Source organism: Morchella importuna (genome assembly GCF_003444635.1).
Source record: "Morchella importuna strain M04M26 chromosome Unknown Morimp01GS025, whole genome shotgun sequence".
Classification (NCBI taxonomy): Eukaryota; Fungi; Ascomycota; class Pezizomycetes; order Pezizales; family Morchellaceae; genus Morchella; species Morchella importuna.
This window is the reverse complement of record NW_025763422.1, coordinates 333,329-350,773: the sequence shown is the minus strand read 5'-3', so window position 1 is coordinate 350,773 and position 17,445 is coordinate 333,329. Positions and strand designations below refer to the sequence as shown.

The following is a 17,445-nucleotide window of genomic DNA, read 5'->3' as shown; positions in this document are numbered from 1 at the left end:
TTGGGTCGGCTCAGGAGTCGTCGCTTCCCGCGATGCCGGGATGTCGCGTGGGTATGGCGAAGCTTCCTTGGGGATGATGAGCAATCGTTGAGGCATCAATTAAATGAGGCATCAATTAAAATGTGACATTTTTTTCAGCTCCACATTTTGCGTACTGACAGAGAACTCTTGTGGACCTCAATTTGACAACGCTCACTTACCTACCTGGGTAGTAAGAATGGTACGATAATGGAGAAGTCTTATCGCTAAAGGTCCCCTATTACCAATTTTCTCCCCTTTTTTCTCTGTCCTGCAGTTGGTCAGTTGGCCAGTGCTCTTTCGGTATTAACTCAGGCTCTTCAAGTGTATGGGTATATCATAAGATGACTATTACGCAGAGCAATACCATTACTCTAGATTAGAGAGCCAGTTATTAGATGGGATGGTTTCATGAGATTATCCAAGGATAAAGCCTGCATTAATGCAGAGTTTTAGGTAGCAGAAACAACGACAGTGCCACAGCCGAGGTATCATATTGCTGTTTTTTGTTTTTTGTTTTTTTGTTCCCCGCGTATTCAAACTGTATGTATGCACAATGGAGTTGAGGGAAGAGACATCTCGGCTCCCTAAAATAAGCCAAGATCTAACACAGGAAGATTTGCCGAAAATACATGTGCTTTAAAACGCATGCAAGGGACAATTGGTATGTGTTAACTTCAAAAGCCTCCTACGGTAGAGGTAGTAAGATAATGAAGAAGAAAGCGATCTGATCGCCACCCATCACTCTAAGGTAGAGCAGCTAGAGTGAGAACGTGCACAAATATGTAGATATGGCGGGAAAAAAATATAGAAAAATGATAATGCAGATGATTTTAATTATGTCCGAACATGCAGGTTAGGTGGTATTAGAGAGTATTCTAGACTGCCATTGTATGTACGAGGAAAGTAGCTATGCAGGTTCTCTAGCTTCTCAATTCAAGACATTCCTCTTCTGTTTCCTTGCAGTACCGGGTAATATTTGTTAATGTTTCCCCGGAAACTTTACCCATACGCCACTCTAGGGCGCTCGTAATCGTTCCCACGGGATGGGATAGATAGCTGGTCATGGATGGAGGATCGAGGGATAGTTGGGTGAAAGAGCTAGAGATGACACACCTACCCACCTCTGGCGTAACGTAAGAATCTTCCCATGAGCGGGAGGGGTGCTGTCTGGAGGATGGGAGGGGATCAGGCACATCATTCCTAAAGTACCTGTACGTACTTTACACAATTTTCTGTAGAATTTCCACCTCCCCCCCCCCCCCTCCTCGCATCCCTCCCATCCATTCACCCATCCATCCCCACTTCGTATCAAGATATTGAGCTAGCTAGTTAGCTGGCATGGCAGCTAATAAACTAAGTATACATAAGCTGCTGTCCATATATGTAGCTCCATGGAGCCCACCACCCACTACTTCTTACTACTACTGCCACTACGGACCCAACCCATAAATATCTATTATTCCACCGGCATCCGCCCCTCCCACCCCCAGGCTTTGAGATGGGCTTTCGCACATCCTTAGACTCTTCTACCGCCTCGTACTAAATCTGCCAGTGTTTCGTCGCTCTTTTACTACTTCGAGGGGGACGCCCGCGATCGGCAGTGCAACTTGCTTTTGTACTACTACTAGTACTACTTGTATAACGCTAGGTTATAATTATTATAACGCTTATAATTATTATAACGCTTATATTTTATAACTAATAGGGTCATTGGTATCGATATCGATATATCAAAAGGAAGAAGGAAGAAGAAGGGAAGAGGAGAGGAGAGAGATAGTGGTTATCTATGGCAACGACGACGCCTACCCCAAACTATGTCAACCCGGAAACAAGAGTGCCCGAGCTGCTGGGTGTGCAGATTGGGCTGACGGTGCTGGCGTTCCTAATTGTGTCGGCGAGGGTTTATACTAGGACGAAGATTATGAGGTTCTGGGGGACGGATGATTTGGCGATTTCGGTGGCTATGGTGAGTTGGATCCTTTTTTATACATAAGTTCTTTTTTTTGCATGGTGGATTACAAAATATTTTGCTGGAGAGAGACTAATTTTGGTCTGTGATATAGTTGTTTGCGGTGATTGAGACTACATTAGGGTGTATGGGTATGTGATAATATCTTTACTCAGTGCGGTGGATTGAAGGCATGAGTGGGCATAAAGCTAAGAAATGATTGTTTTGCAGCTACACGATACGGCACAGGACTTCATCTGTGGGATGTTCCGCCGAACCTATCATTGGCACCCTCCCTCAAGGTACACATCGCATATACCCGAACCCGCTCTCAATCATACCCACATCCTCCCGGAACTATCTCCAGAGATTTTTTTTTTTTAACAAGAATACTAACAATGCGCTCCAACACCCGCAGATGTCATTCGTCGTGCAAATCCTCTACATGCCCATCCTGCTCATGACCAGACTTTCCATCCTCCTCTTCTACCGCCGCCTCTCGCCCAACGCGCAATACATGCGCACCGTCAAAATCGTCATCGGGCTCTCAATTGCCTTCGGCATCGCCGTGACGCTCAGCGACATCTTCCAGTGCGCACCGGTCGCTTTTGTCTACGACACCTCGATCCCTGGTGGGAAGTGTATTGACCAGATGACCTTCTTTAAGAGCACGGCCATCATCAATATCGTGAATGACTTTATTGTGTTTGTGCTGCCGCTGCCGACGCTGTGGAAGCTGAAGCTGCCGACGGCGCAGAAATTGGCGTTGGGGTTCATTTTGGGCCTGGGGGCGTTGTGAGTATTGTCCTTTGCCATTGCGGCGCGGTTGATTGATTGTCGGAGATTGGGGGATTTAGGAATAGGATTGCTAATGTGGAGATATTGGTGATTGCAGTGTCTGTATTGCGAGTTGTATCCGTCTCAGTCTTTTGTTCCGTCTTTCTCAACAAGTGGATGTGACATGTAAGCCAATGCCCCTCCAATTAATCCGCAATGCATATGCATATATCGCAAATTATAATTATCCCCATATAAATTTCCTGCGTGCAATTACTAATACTCATCCCTCCCCAGGGCACGGCGTCGATCTCTCAAATTGGTCCTGCATCGAATACAACATCGGGATAATCTGCGCGTCGCTCCCGGCACTCAAGCCCCTGATGGGCCGAGTGCTGCCCTCGGTGTTCGGCCGCTCAAGGACGGGGAGCAGCGGCATAAGCGGCCTCAGCGGCCCCGCAAAGAAATCAGGTAATATGTATGCGCTGGGGTCACTTAGCGGCGGAGGAGCGAGTGCGGAACCAGAATATAGCCATAGGGTTGCAATAACGTGCCGCAAGTCCGATGAAGAGAACCTTCACCACCATGGCAGCCATACGACGAAGGACAATGAGAGTGAGGAGCACATCATCAATTACGGCCCGAATGGGATCACGAAGACTATGGATATCACGGTAGATGTCGAGGAGCGCGGGGAGAGTGTTTCGACGATACAGAGTGGGCGCCGGATATAGCTTGCCGCGGCCAACGTTGCTTAATATTGCGTTGTTTGGAAAAGAAAAAGTACTTGGGAATTGGTTTCTGTTCCCGCAACCCTTGAGCAAGAAGCTCCTTATGATAGGAAACCTCCCCTTTAGGTCTGAAGGAAGATATATTGGGTGATCCTTTTTTCTTGTAGATATGAATAATTTACTTTGTTGACAATTATCTTCGGGGTAGACCATGCTTGACGCAGTAGGTCGCCCTATTATGTATGCAAAACAAATATATGTGTAATTGGCTCCGATGGGCCATCCTACATACGCCTAGTAAGTAGAATACCTACTAACTGAAAGCTCACTGTTTAATGGATAACTCCCGAGTTGACATGATGAACAGCTAGTGACAGCCTCAGCCGACAATGACTTCATGAATTAAATAGCGTGAGGTTGATGGAATTGTCAATAGAAACTTCTATGATGACCTGACTTCAATTAGGGCTCTTCCGTGGTTCGACTATTCTACTTTCGTCAAGAATCCTTTTAAGGATCCGGCCGTCGGTAAAGCATACCAGAAGAATGCATTAATACCAAGAGCCAGCTGTAGTGGGGCGTACACGCAGATAAGACCTGGCTGCTAATGAGGAGAATCAGTGGTGCCAAAAGGACCCATATATTAATTTCGATGTCCACCGCACCCAAAAATCCTGCATTTGCCATCCTTGATATATAGCAGAGGAATGCTAAGGTGGAAATAATGGCTTATTGTTTGTGTTTTCCGAGACATCTCTGTGCGTTTTTTTTTTCTCGCCTGTTTTTCCCGGGAAATATTTATAAGAGTGTGGTCATAACAAGCACGTACCTCCTGCCCAGGACAAGTACTTGTCATTGCGCACCTATAAGATCTCTTGTAAGAAAATCTAGCTTAAAGCACACCAACACCCACACACGCCATGTCTTATATATCCAGAACATCTATGAAGTAGGTATGTCCATACCTACACCTACATGGCTAAGATTGAGGCACCGGGATTGTTGTTTTCTGCTGCCTAGAAATGAGCCCACCTCCTCTCAAGTAGTGTAGTAAAATAGAGGCTTTCAGTTGATCCCTGTTATCCATTTCCAAAATGAAAAGGAAACTCCTGCAGCCAAGGGCCTGTCTTGAGCGCGTTAAACTATTGATAAAAAGGGCATCCTACAGGTGCAGACCGAGAAATACTTGAGGACGGAATATTTAGTATTGAGTATTTACCAGAAAGTGACATGTCAGCTGCAGAAGCAGACGCAACTTTAGCTGCATGAGTTTCCCTTTCACTTTGAAAATGAAAATTCAGGTCAACTGAAAGCCTCTAATGCCTTTGAAAGAAGACGTTTCGGATCCACCGAAAATGCCACAGCCTACAGAGCTAAAGACTAGCACTGCTATCGCTTCCATGCATATAAACGACCTGAGACATGTGCACCCCGCAGGGTCCGAGAGCGGGCTCAGCATCCTTATTAGAAACTCCATTTTAAGCTTAGTGGGGTCAGGGTGGTTCGGGGTATCCTAGCAATTCTGCTAGGCCTTAATAATTCTGTTTTTGTATTTAGCTTAGTACATGTAGCTTGGCACTCTATCATATCAGGGGAGAAAGGTGAGCCAGGGTAAGTAATAATTTGTGCAGAGAAATAATAAATTGGGACAAAATCGAAGACTTACTATCGACTTACTACTGGTTTACTACTCGTAGTTTTTTGGCGTTTCCGGACGCAACTGCTATTGCATGCCATACAAAAGATAGCCTTGGCGAGTTTTTTCTGTGTATGCAATAGTAGTTGCGTCCGGAAACGTCAAACAACTACGAGTAGAGGTTTGTACCCTTACCAAGCTGTCATTTGCCCCACCTTCTCGGAACTCGGAACTTTTCATTATCTACTCGCAATTTCATAGCGTTTCCGGACGCAACTGCTATTGCATACACAGAAAAAAATCGCCAAGGCTATCTTTTGTATGGCATGCAATAGTGGTCGCGTCCGGAAACGTCAAAAAACTACGAGTACCTGCCATCTCTGCAGAGTTATGCACGATGCGATGTCTTCTCAGAGTAGAACATGAGAGCGCCACCAACGACAAGCCATACAAAAGTTGTACCCAGGGCCCGAGCCCAAGCCATCGGGACAAATAACACCGTTCTCCTACGTATACATTTACTGGAGTTAAGAATTTTTTTGAGAGGTGTCGGTCGGCCCCTATTGTATGTGCCGGTACTCCCTCCCCTGCCCACAGATGAATCTGAAAAGTAAAATGAAGTCTGCTCGGAAGGAATGCTCCGACGTGTGAAATCCTGGTAACGTTTCCTGTAGTGTAGGCGCAAGTCAAATATTAAGGTACATCTAAAAGAGGGACTCTGCAGGCAGGCAGGGTGTGGCTACCGCGCATATGATTGACTTGATAGATAATCGGTTTTGACAGGGGTGGATTCCTTAGTAAATATATGTACCCACTCACTCTAGAGTACGTACTTTGTAGTAAAGTGCCCAGATACCTCACATACTCGCCGTGATAAAATGGTTATATGAATCGTACATACCAACCTCCAGTTTTCTCAGTCATGTTCATTGGGAACATGCAGATATGCGCGCATTCGATCGAGATCTTCTAGGACCAGGGCCTAGGAAGATACCGTCGTTCTCATATGCAACAACAGCGTGACAGCTTCCAAATAACGGGTTCCGGGACATCTAAATCTTTCCGTACCATTATTGCAGAAAGCCCTTTTCCGGGTAGAGCATTAGGATTAGGAACATTACGCATGCTAGAACGCCACAAATGATTGAATAATTGGGGTCGTACCACATTCTAACGCTTATGGCGTCTAGCAGAAGCCCCGTTTACGATAGTTGCCAGCAATGAAGCCATCGCTGCCCCTGTTAATCGAAATTAAAAGTACATTTCCGCATTAGCAGATGTAATTATTACAAGGGGGAACCATACCATCTACTCGTTACCGGTGTAGTAGCAACTAGATTCACAACAAGGGGGGGAGTACACACATTAGTAGGTATGGGGTGGATACCACTCACTGCTACTCTTAGACTACAGTACCACTCATACTCTACCTGAGCTTCTCGTAGCGAGTAGTACCGAGGATGATGCCTTGCACTAAAAGGAAATAGCTAGGGAGTAGTTAGGGCATCAAAGGAATCCGGCAGCAGATGCGTCGCGAGATTCGAAGATGGCTTTCGTTATCCCTGCTCACCCGCTCCCTCCCCACGTGGAAAACGCGCGTGGCCGGCCTTGTAGAACCAGTATATATTCTTTGAGATCTTCCACACAGATGGGAGCTCTCCATCCACTGCAAACCGGTTCAATCACTTGCAACGGTCATTAATCTAGTTCCTACCCTCTTTCTCTCGTTATTTAGCCCCCACAATGGTTTTCATTCGTGTCAGCACACCGCTGCTCTTCGGTGCTATTGCTGCCTTTTTTGATATAACCTCTGCTGCAGCGGTTCATAAACCCCGTACAGCATCTTCATGCAAAATTTCACCAACAGATGCAGCGTGGCCTTCAGAATCTGATTGGGCGGCCCTGAATACCACTGTTTCGGGTCGCTTGATCAAGGTTGTGCCATTGGCGTCCGTATGTTACGAGTCAGAACTCGACTATGATGCGGAGAAATGCACATATGTTACTGATAATTGGATGTCCGCTTCTCTGCATGTTTCTGGTAAGAGAATAATTCCCAATTGAGCGAATGTTACTATTAGTTGGAGAGGTTTATTGATATTTGATCTTAGACCCGGCTTCAATTATGGCACCACTCTTTTCAAATAACACTTGTCTGCCAACATCAGACCCTACTGCTAGCTGTACTCAGGGTTTCTACCCATCATACTCTATTAATGTAAGCAAATTCAAAATAAAGACATTTCTTCTTCCTCTCTTGATATTTATTAACTCACCCATTTAGGTAACCGATTACACCCATGTTCAAGCTGGTATCAACTTTGCCCGCAAAAATAACATCAGACTCGTAGTCAAGAACACCGGTCACGATTTCTTGGGCAAGAGTACCGCACGCGGAGCTCTTTCTCTCTGGACCCACAACCTCAAAGATGTAACATTCTACGATTCATACTCCGAGCCCCTTCTCGGGTATAAGGGAACCGCAGCCAAGGTCGGTGCCGGTATCGAAGTCCAGGAAGCCTATGCCAAGGCCAACGCCGAGGGCGTTATGTTTGTCGGTGGTGAGCAGAAGACTGTTGGTTTCATTGGCGGATACATCCAAGGTGGTGGTCACTCCCCTCTCTCCTCCAAGTACGGTATGGCCGCAGACCAGGTCCTTGCTATGGAAGTCGTCACTGCAGACGGTGTTTACCGGAAGGTTGGACCTCTTACAAACCCTGATCTATTCTGGGCTCTCCGCGGTGGCGGTGGTGGAACCTTCGCCGTTGTCATTAGCATGACCGTCAGGACATGGAAGGACATTCCGGTGACCACTCTGCCATTGACTTTCAACTCTTCCAACTACGAAAACTTCTGGAAGGCTATGACTGCGTTCCATGAAGTTCTTCCAAACATGGCTGATAAGGGAATCTACACCTACTACATGACCTCAAACACTTCCCTCAGCTGTATCCCCATCTTCGCCCCTGATATGACTGTTAGCCAGGTCAATGGCCTTCTCTCAAGCTTTTACAAAACTCTTGACACCCTCGGAGTGACTTACAACGCGACCGCCACCCAGTACAAGGGCTTCTACGATGCTTGGTACTACTCATTCGGACCTGAGCCTGCTGGTCTTCAGTCCGGGACTATCTCTCGTCTGGTTCCCCGAAAAGTCCTCGAGAAGAACACCGAGGGCGTTATGTCATACCTCCAAGACCTGACCAACACTGGACTCACTGCTGTCGGATTCAGTATTCAGCCCGAGTACAAGGCAGGTGCTTTGATGTCTCTTAACGCTGTCAACCCTGCATGGAGGCAGAACGGACTCCACGTCATCTCTGGATACATTGTTCCGGCAGGCTCCACACCGGCAGAGGTTGAGGCTCTCCGTGATTACTGGGTTACCGAGCATCTTTCAAAGATCCAGGAGATTACCCCCGGCGCCGGTGCCTACCTCTCTGAGGCGGCTTATAATGAGCCCAACTTCCAGCAGTCGTTCTATGGATCCCACTACCCTGGGCTTTATGTTGTCAAGAAGCTCCGTGATCCCAACTCGGTACTCTATGCGCACACTGGTGTTGGTAGTGAGGACTGGGTGGAGACCGACGGAATTCTGTGTGAGGCTTAGAAGGTTACTGTTAGTTTTTGGACAATTAGACATGCAATTATATACCGTACCCATAGTGTTAGTAATATTTAATAGTGGTTTGAAACAAAAAGAGGTGAAGCCTTGCTTTCCGTTCCGAGTGATATTCTATGCAAATATTGGTTGAGCCACACCTCACACGTTGAGATGATCGTATGGCCTGAGCGCACGTGCATTCAGAAAACCCTAAAGCAAATCTGAGACATATTTAACCTCCATGCAGATGATGGCATTCGCCCCCGAATCCTTAAATCATCCATGTTGGTCTCATATGATCCCAACGCTCCAATGGGCTGTTTGCCTTGCCCATATTGCGGCTCTTGATCCGAATTTATTGAATTTTCTTTTTGAAGCACGACAGAGCTCTTCGCTTCTGTAGATAAGGTGAGTAGTATGTAAAAGAGCACTTATCCACTGGCAGTGTGGGCAGATTGTAAATCTGTATTCCCTGCGGGCCTACATTCCACTTGGATAGAAGTCCAACTTTCAAATTCTCCGGTATCGTTTCAGTCGTGAATTCGTTTCCCCACCGAGGTATATCTTGAGGACACGGAGAAGCAATTATTTAAACCCCACCATGGCTGGCTCCAATTCCCATGAGCCCAACCATATAACTTGGTCTTCGGCTACATTATCCTACCTGAACCACCGCCATGGCCAGCACAAGCATGAGCTTCAATTTCAATATTCACCGCTTTTCAGCACACTGAACTCCTCCTCCAAAGCCGCACATTTAAGCCTTGTTGTAGCCTCTAGTTCCGCGGATCATCTGTTCATCATTACCTAATAGAGAAACGCTCGTGCTAATAGACGGAGTGCGGAGGCTTTGCTCACCGCCAAGGTGGGATCATCCCCGCCAAGCGTACATCTCAACCTATCTTTCACGTGATGCGGGCGGAGCAAGCCCCAACCTACCTGTAATATAAACGCGGTGATGTCCTGCGGGTGGCCAGAATCCTAAAGGTTGCATCGTCATTGCTCGAGCTTCAACAGATCATTCCCACGACAGTTGTTCAACTATCCACCACAGTACACTCAAACCCCAACATCGAGAATGAGTGATATCCCGCGACACACAAGGTTGGACCCGTTGTCTCCAGCCGGCCGTGGCAACAGCGAAGCGGAGGCGCCACCATCATACGAGGAAGTTGCAGCGGGGGCCAGTATGGCAGGACAGCAGGCCCCCGCTCCTAGGCAGCAGCAGCAAGAAGAAGAAGCTCCCAGTATGCGAAAACCACAACCCCCAAGCTCCCCGTCCTCTTCAAGCCCAGTACCAGAATCGCACCGCCAGTACCATCAGCACTATTCGTCCCTTTTTGAAACTCCAGCTTCCCCGGCTAGTAGTAACTCTCAACACTACTCATCCCTTCTCCCGCCCGTAACATCCCCTGCCGAGGTCTCGCCGGGAATTCCCCCGAATTATGATATCGTGACGTCGAGTATCCCCGATCGGTTTGGTCGTCGCCGGGCGCCGGAGGTCTTGCCGGAGGGGGAGAGGGAGATTGATAAAGAGAGGGCGAGGATCCAGGCCGAGAAGGGGCGGAAGAGATGGGGGAGAACTAAGAGCCCGCCGAAGCAAGAGGGAGTCCCGCTAGAGGAGGTGTGTGATCGATTTGGGAATAGAAAGAGGGACCTCAAACCGCCGAGTACAAGAGATATGATACTGAATCCACCCAGTATCAGGAAGGCGCTTAGTAACGTGAGGATGTAAGTTACATATATCTGTTGCCCCGTGTCCGGCCGTGCGCATGTGTTGACCTTGCAAAATAGCTCGTATTAAGGATCGGGAAACATGCTGGAGACCCGCGGGGGGGGGGGGGGGGGGGGCGGTTGACCTCGAGAGTGCCCCTATGAATAATGCATTATAAGGTTTTGGGGGAGTAAATGCTTGTATTTTTTTTCCCTTTATTTTAGGTGTTTTGCCCCCAGTCCCATTCACTCGTTCTTGTCCTCAAATTGTTTGTCAAATTTCGTATGCGACTGTGTGCAAGGGATTCATAAGCTTTAGTGATAGGTAGATTGGAGGCTCGTACCTACAGTCAATGATGTAACGAATATATATTGCATAACAACTGGATCTCAGATAAATTAAAACGAAGGATACATACCTCGAGCTTATCTGTGATAACTGATTTGAGATATGTTTAGCAATAACTATAAGCTATGAGTCAATTCACTACCCTTACGATTACCGTAACGCTATTCGACAGACAGTAAAGGACATTGTCACCATCTCTCTTTATCAAGCCAGGGAAAAGGTAGCCAAACCCAATAAACATCTAATTTAATTTCATATCCTGAACATGTAAAGGGTAACACATCTTCTACACAGGATGAGTGGTTGCTTCGACAGCTAGCAGCGGCTCAGTAGCGTACTTGTGTTTAGATAGGGAAGATCCACTCATCGGTGAAGTGGCAAAGTGTGTATAGTAGTACACGAGAGAAGAGGAGGAGTGTTAGAGCTGATGCTTGTGACAGCGCCAAGACCAGATTTACCAAAGGCTTCGCGCGACATGGGCCTAAGCTTACGTATTATGTACATGTATATTTAGGCACGATCGAGCCCTAATTCTTTCTCTGAGCCGTTCCCCTCATGATCAAGCTACATATCAGCTCCAAGATTTGAATACAGCATTTCGACCCTGAAAGATGATGGACCAACCCGAGTGAGAGCATGTGAGCCAAGCCCCACCGGAACTTCTTGATCTTCGCACTAATATTGTGGTGATGAGGTCTACAGCGCTCTACTTTATTTTATGACTACAAGAGATGATTTGGCTATAGAGCTGGCAGAATCGTGGCAATAGGACATGTGAGCTATGTCTCCAATACATGTGCCTTTATAGTGAAGGATAAGGTCTTAAGAAGCGACCACGAAGAAGCCTCCTTTTCATCTCGATCATCAATGCAATGAAATCAGTTATCAATAATTCACATACTTCAAGCCTACAAAATACTTCCTTCAGGAATAGTGATGACTGGACCGGTTGTATGGTCCACTACGCGGAATGCTTAACTCCGAAATCTTAACCCTGGACTGTCTAGATGTGTTATGGATTCTATGCCGAGCCGTCGTGGTCTGTACCCTAAAACCGACAGAGCATTGCTATAATTTATCATCAACCTCCCCTACTGCTGGGGTTCAATCAGATACTGCGTCGCGGACCACCTTTCATTTCCTACGCAGCGGACCACAAAACAAGCGTGGAATAGTTCGCAGCCCGCTCCGCAGCGATGGAGATGAAATTGGACTGACTATGATAGCTACACTGGAGCGTGGACAGCACGAAAGAGCCGCACTATAGTACTAGAGGACTAGGTTTACCGCGAAATATCAAAAGTTAGGGATGCTGGCGAGTGACGCATGCTTGGTAGTCGGTCACCAATGGTGTGTGTAGCTGGGGCCACGGTCTTGCTCATTTGCTTCTTTATTCGTGGGGCCAGACAGGATCCCAGGATTGGACGTCATCTCTTTTCTAATCCAACCACACACAGCCAAACAAAGAGGGATATATGTACCTTTCTAGCTGCGGTTACACATGTGGTACTCTAACCGGGCCATCACAGCTCTAGGTACACCTATCACTATTCTCCGGATAAACCTCGGAGAATCCAATCAATAACTAGTGTGTCTTCTCATGGTCACCCAGACACCCAAGTTGTTGTTTTGGGTGCGGTCCAAATATTAGTAACACCAGAATCCCCCGCCAAGTAACTCACCGCAGCGCTATCCCCAAACCAGTCTCTCTACTAATTAATAAACAACACCCCGAACGCCGACCTCCCACCAAACGTTACACCTATCTGTCTATATGTAGGCAAACATTCTACAGAACGCACCTCCCTGTACTGCACTCATCCTCTACCCGCGTTCCAAAACGCGGGGAAGCCTGCATACATATATATCCGCCCCCCCACAGCCGGTCATCTAGCCGCAGAGCATCTCGTATCCGTGCCGGGGCCGGCGCCTACGCCGGAAAAGCAGCCCACCCCCTCCCAAATGAAAAGAATGGCATTAAATACATGTGTAAATATGTACTTGCATACCCATATACCAGCAAAATCAAATCAACATTGAGCCCCCAGCTCTGCAAGTAGTATCCAGCAATATACACACACGCACGAAATGCCCAAAATCACCACCATTGAGTACTTCCGTGTACCGCCGCGCTGGCTTTACGTCAAGATCACAGCCGAAAATGGCGGCTACGGCTGGGGCGAGGCGTCGCTGGAGGGCCATACGGAGGCTGTTGAAGGTGCGCTGGAAGAGCTGCGAGAGCGCCTTGTAGGGTGTGAAGCAAAGTGTGTATTACATAACTTCTCTCCCCTTCTTCTTCTTCTTCGGAGTTTAGAGAGTAAGTGCTAATATTGGGAATAGCGAGATTGAGAAGATATGGCAGAGTGTTTGGAGACTTGGGTTCTACCGTGGGGGGCCCGTATTCCAGTCTGCGCTGTCGGGGATTGATATTGCGCTCTGGGACTTGAAAGGTAAACCTCTCGCCGTCAGACCCCGCGCATCCACTTTATGGATGATACTGACCTACTCTACGTCCAGCACGCGGTCTCAACGTTCCCATCTACGAACTCCTCGGCGGCAAAGTCCGTGAGAAGATCAAAGTCTACGCCTGGATTGGCGGCGACAAACCATCTGATGTCAAACTCCAAGCGTAAGCCCAATCATTGACCTAAATCCACCTACGTAATACTAACACCCCTCCGCAGCGAAGCACGCATGTCCCAAGGTTTCCGCGCTATCAAAATGAATGCCACCGGCGACGTCGCCTGGCTCGACTCCCCCACCGCCCTCGACTCCTGCGTCGACCGCCTCCAAACCGTCAAATCCCTCGGCCTCGACGCAGGCATCGACTTCCACGGCCGCCTGCACAAGCCCATGGCCAAGCAGCTTGTCAAGCTCCTCGAGCCCCACCGCCCCCTCTTCATCGAAGAACCACTACTATCCGAGCACCCCGAGGGGATCCGAGAGCTGGCGGGTCTCACAACAACTCCCATCGCACTGGGCGAACGCCTGTACAGTCGATGGGACGTGAAGCCATTCTTGGGCTGCGTAGATATCCTACAGCCCGACATCTGCCATGTCGGCGGCATCTCCGAGATACGGCGGATTGCGGCCATGGCGGAGGCTTTCGATGTGGCTTTGGCGCCGCACTGCCCGCTGGGGTCCATAGCGCTCGCAGCGTGTCTACAGGTTGCGGCCGCGACGCAGAACCACGTGATTCAGGAGATGTCATTGGGGATCCACTATAACACCGAGGCGGGGAAGGAGGATATCGGTACGTATGTGACGAATAAGGAGGCGTTTGAGGTGACGGACGGGTTTGTGAAAGTGTGTGCGGGGCCGGGGTTGGGTATTGAGGTGGATGAAGAGGCGGTGAGGAGATTGAGTGGGAGGGGGAGGCCGTGGAGGAGTGGGGCGTTTGTGGGCGAGGATGGGAGTGTGAGGGAGTGGTAGGGTGTTTTTCTGGTTACATAGAGATGTAGATAGAGGGTGGGGAATTTGATAGTGAATACGTTTAAATATTTTGAAAATAAAATTAGTTTGGTGATCGTAAATGTCTTTCTTTTATTTAAATGATGTACAGAGACTACAAATCGAGATGATATGCTCATAATTACAGAGTCAAACACATAAATATGTTCATCAAGTGATCAATATATCTATCTCAACATCAATTTCATGCAAGGAGGACGGATTATTATCATTACCTCCAACTGCAAGCCAATGCATAACACTCCTTAATAATACTAGATACTTACCAAGCATCAGCAAGGTGTTCATCCCATCAATTGTCATAACCATCAATCATATATTACGTAGTATCGCACCAACCAATCACCGCACTCAATCCCCACCATAGACGCCGGCCATGTGAGTCCTCCACACCCTAAATACCGGCAATACAGCGGGTATACAACTATGCAGTGGGTGAGTGATGGGTGCACTTATGTACCTACAGCAGCATACATACCCGGGCCCAGAACCGGCCCGGAAAACTTTCAGCTCTATTTTATACCCGGCGGCTACACACGCATCATCACTCAAAAAAAACAAAAACAGAAAAGTGCATATATGATATTTAAGATGTATCCGCAGGCAGACAATTACCTATCACCCACTAAATATCGATCTATCTTCTCTACCTATCTACCTAAGTACGCACCAGCCAACCCCCTCCCAATCACCACATCTCACTCGCCCCTCATCTCCCCCCACCACACACACGCAACAATGCCCTCCATCCCCACCCCCGGTGTCTGGGTCCCCGTCCCCACCTTCTTCACCCCCGCTGGCGCCCTCGACACCGCCACTCAAGCCGCCCACTCACTGCACCTTGCACGCAACGGCATCGCGGGCATCGTGCTGCTGGGCTCCACGGGCGAGGCCGTGCACCTGTCGCGCGCCGAGCGCAGCGAGATGATAAGCGCCGTGCGTGCAGCGCTAAATAAGAATGGATTCGAGGGATACCCGTTGATGGCGGGGACGATGGCGGGGACAGTGGACGAGACCGTGGAGCTGCTGGTGGAGGCGGGAGAGGCGGGGGCTCAGTTTGGGCTCGTGCTGGCGCCCGGGTATTTTGCGGGGCAGGTGAGTCAGGCGAATGTCGAGGCGTGGTATAGTGCTGTTGCGGATGCGTCGCCGTTGCCGATATTGATGTAAGTTGTATTCCTGGTTGCTTATGTTGAATATGTGGGCTAATTGTGCATGTGTGTGTAGATACCATTACCCCGGAGTATCAAATAACATCCAGATCTCCATGGAGACGTTCGAGCGCCTCTCGCAGCACCCCAACATCGTCGGCGCCAAGTTCTCACACGGCAACATCTCGCACCATGCACAGGTTGCGCTTTCACCCGAGATTGCTCATAAGACGTTCCGGCTATATAGTGGGCAGGGGCAGCAGCTCCTACCCGTTGTCATGGTTGGCGGCGCAGGCGTGATTGATGGTCTTGCAGCGACATTTCCAAAGACCGTCGTCAGGCTGTATCAGCTGGCGACTACGCTCCCAATGACAGATGAGGCATTGGTAGAGGCGAGGCAACTCCAGTGGTTGGTGAGTAAGGCGAGTGAGCTTGTGTGCGTCAAGTGGGCCGTGGTGGGCATCAAGGAGTGTGTGGCCAGGGTGCTGGGGATGGGAAACCTGGAGGGTGGGAGGCTACCAATCAAGGGCTGTGTGAAGGATATTGGTGGTGATTGGGCGGCAGTAGAACAGACGATTGAGGAGTTGGTGAGCGTGGAGAAGTCGTTGTGATGTGGTGCGGCCATGGTTTATAAAACAAACATGTAACTATATCAATTATTCCAAAATGTGAATAGCAAGAGATTCCTGGACACAACGTTGCGTGCCATGTCTTTGATATCTACATCTCTCAAACAAGTTAGTAGTTGTTGTGCATATAAGGGAACAAAAGGAAAGGAAAAAAAAAAAAAAAAAAACCTACTCCCGATTGGGCATAAGTTCAGTCACCAACCCGCACTCGGCGTGCTAGCGCCAAGTCCATCACGAAGCACGAATGATTAATCCATTCGTGATCTATCCTCCAATAATAACCCCAAGATAGTGCAATTATTAATCCCGAATCCACTATTCTATAATCGTAATGGTTGTTTCCAAATTTAGAGTGATTGAAACCCGAAAACCCCTCATGCTCGAACAATCACTCCACCTCTGCCACTTTTGATGTTGAAATAAGGTTATGATCCAAGCCGCCAGGACTAGGAGTAATCTATACCCCAATTCTCTAGAGACTATCATTGGCGCAGTCAATGTTGCGGCTCAGTATGTTGCCAGTTTAACGGCCCGTGGTGTCTCCAAGATGCACGGTCTCCCAAAAATCCATCGGCATCTCCCTCCGGTGAGTGGTAGATCTCATTCGTGCCATCCTAGACAGTCCACGCTGTAATGACAGTGGACAGACAACTCATGCAGTCTGCAGTTATTCCGAAACTCCCGAAATGCTATTGAGGCCTAAAGTAATCAGATCTGGCCTGACAGCGATCAAATCAAGATAGATTAGCCAGTTTCATGCTTCATATTGAAATCTCAGACTAAGATATAGTGGCTCTTTACGCAATCTCCTTGTGCTTGGACCGGTCTTCCTATCTCCCTTAGGTTTAGTAATGTCTAGAAATGATTACTTGTCCATATATAATGTCTTTCTTATCAACAAGTAATCCGCAACTTTAAGTGAATGAAGATCCAAGGTTGATCTGCATCTATGGCAAGGACGGCATCGCGACTTGTAATGACCGTTCCCACAGAACTCGGTGCTTCTGGAGATAACCAGACGCCCGTGATATTGCTCAGGGTACGCCCAAATCTATACTTGGATCGGAAACACCCTGTTACGTACATGCACATGTGTAGCCTAGACAGTATCCGGACCGGCTACTTAACTTCTTTGCCCCAGAGGTGATAGCCGGATCGGAAAAGGCTTTCGGATACAAACAGATCTGGGTGTTGTGTTGCACGCACGCATGCATGTCAATGGCACAACCGTACCCCACACAAAGCTAACACAACACACCCCAGGTTCTGTTCGCTTAAGCTCAGGGGGCAAAGAAGCTTGGTATGTTGATAAAGTTCCCCGTCGAGTCCACATATTTCTTCCCACTCTATCAGCTCAGCGATATATCAGCGCCGAGAGATCGAGTTCGTTTTAAATAGATCGATACAGACACCCAAGA

The 17,445-nt window shown here is 48.2% G+C and overlaps 5 protein-coding genes across 5 annotated transcripts; all 5 read left to right on the top strand.

Annotated features, from left to right (window-relative positions):
* Positions 1-1,807: 1,807 nt before the first annotated feature.
* LAJ45_07712 (uncharacterized protein) lies at positions 1,808-3,480 on the top strand (the record flags this gene model as incomplete). Its single annotated transcript, XM_046117268.1, has 6 exons — positions 1,808-1,987; positions 2,085-2,121; positions 2,201-2,271; positions 2,388-2,764; positions 2,865-2,932; positions 3,044-3,480. The coding sequence occupies 6 exons, from the start codon at positions 1,808-1,810 to the stop codon at positions 3,478-3,480; spliced, it is 1,170 nt and encodes a 389-aa protein (XP_045969564.1).
* A 3,376-nt stretch (positions 3,481-6,856) lies between these two features.
* Positions 6,857-8,723, top strand: LAJ45_07711 (uncharacterized protein; the record flags this gene model as incomplete). Its single annotated transcript, XM_046117267.1, has 3 exons — positions 6,857-7,154; positions 7,225-7,331; positions 7,398-8,723. 3 exons carry the CDS (start codon positions 6,857-6,859, stop codon positions 8,721-8,723), a joined length of 1,731 nt encoding a protein of 576 aa, XP_045969563.1.
* A 1,072-nt stretch (positions 8,724-9,795) lies between these two features.
* LAJ45_07710 (uncharacterized protein) lies at positions 9,796-10,521 on the top strand (the record flags this gene model as incomplete). Its single annotated transcript, XM_046117266.1, has 2 exons — positions 9,796-10,448; positions 10,512-10,521. The coding sequence occupies 2 exons, from the start codon at positions 9,796-9,798 to the stop codon at positions 10,519-10,521; spliced, it is 663 nt and encodes a 220-aa protein (XP_045969562.1).
* Positions 10,522-12,867: 2,346 nt separating this feature from the next.
* LAJ45_07709 (uncharacterized protein) lies at positions 12,868-14,211 on the top strand (the record flags this gene model as incomplete). Its single annotated transcript, XM_046117265.1, has 4 exons — positions 12,868-13,043; positions 13,120-13,229; positions 13,297-13,408; positions 13,464-14,211. The coding sequence occupies 4 exons, from the start codon at positions 12,868-12,870 to the stop codon at positions 14,209-14,211; spliced, it is 1,146 nt and encodes a 381-aa protein (XP_045969561.1).
* A 630-nt stretch (positions 14,212-14,841) lies between these two features.
* Positions 14,842-16,009, top strand: LAJ45_07708 (uncharacterized protein; the record flags this gene model as incomplete). The annotated part of the gene is made up of 2 exons (XM_046117264.1): positions 14,989-15,413; positions 15,475-16,009. The coding sequence occupies 2 exons, from the start codon at positions 14,989-14,991 to the stop codon at positions 16,007-16,009; spliced, it is 960 nt and encodes a 319-aa protein (XP_045969560.1).
* Positions 16,010-17,445: the final 1,436 nt, after the last annotated feature.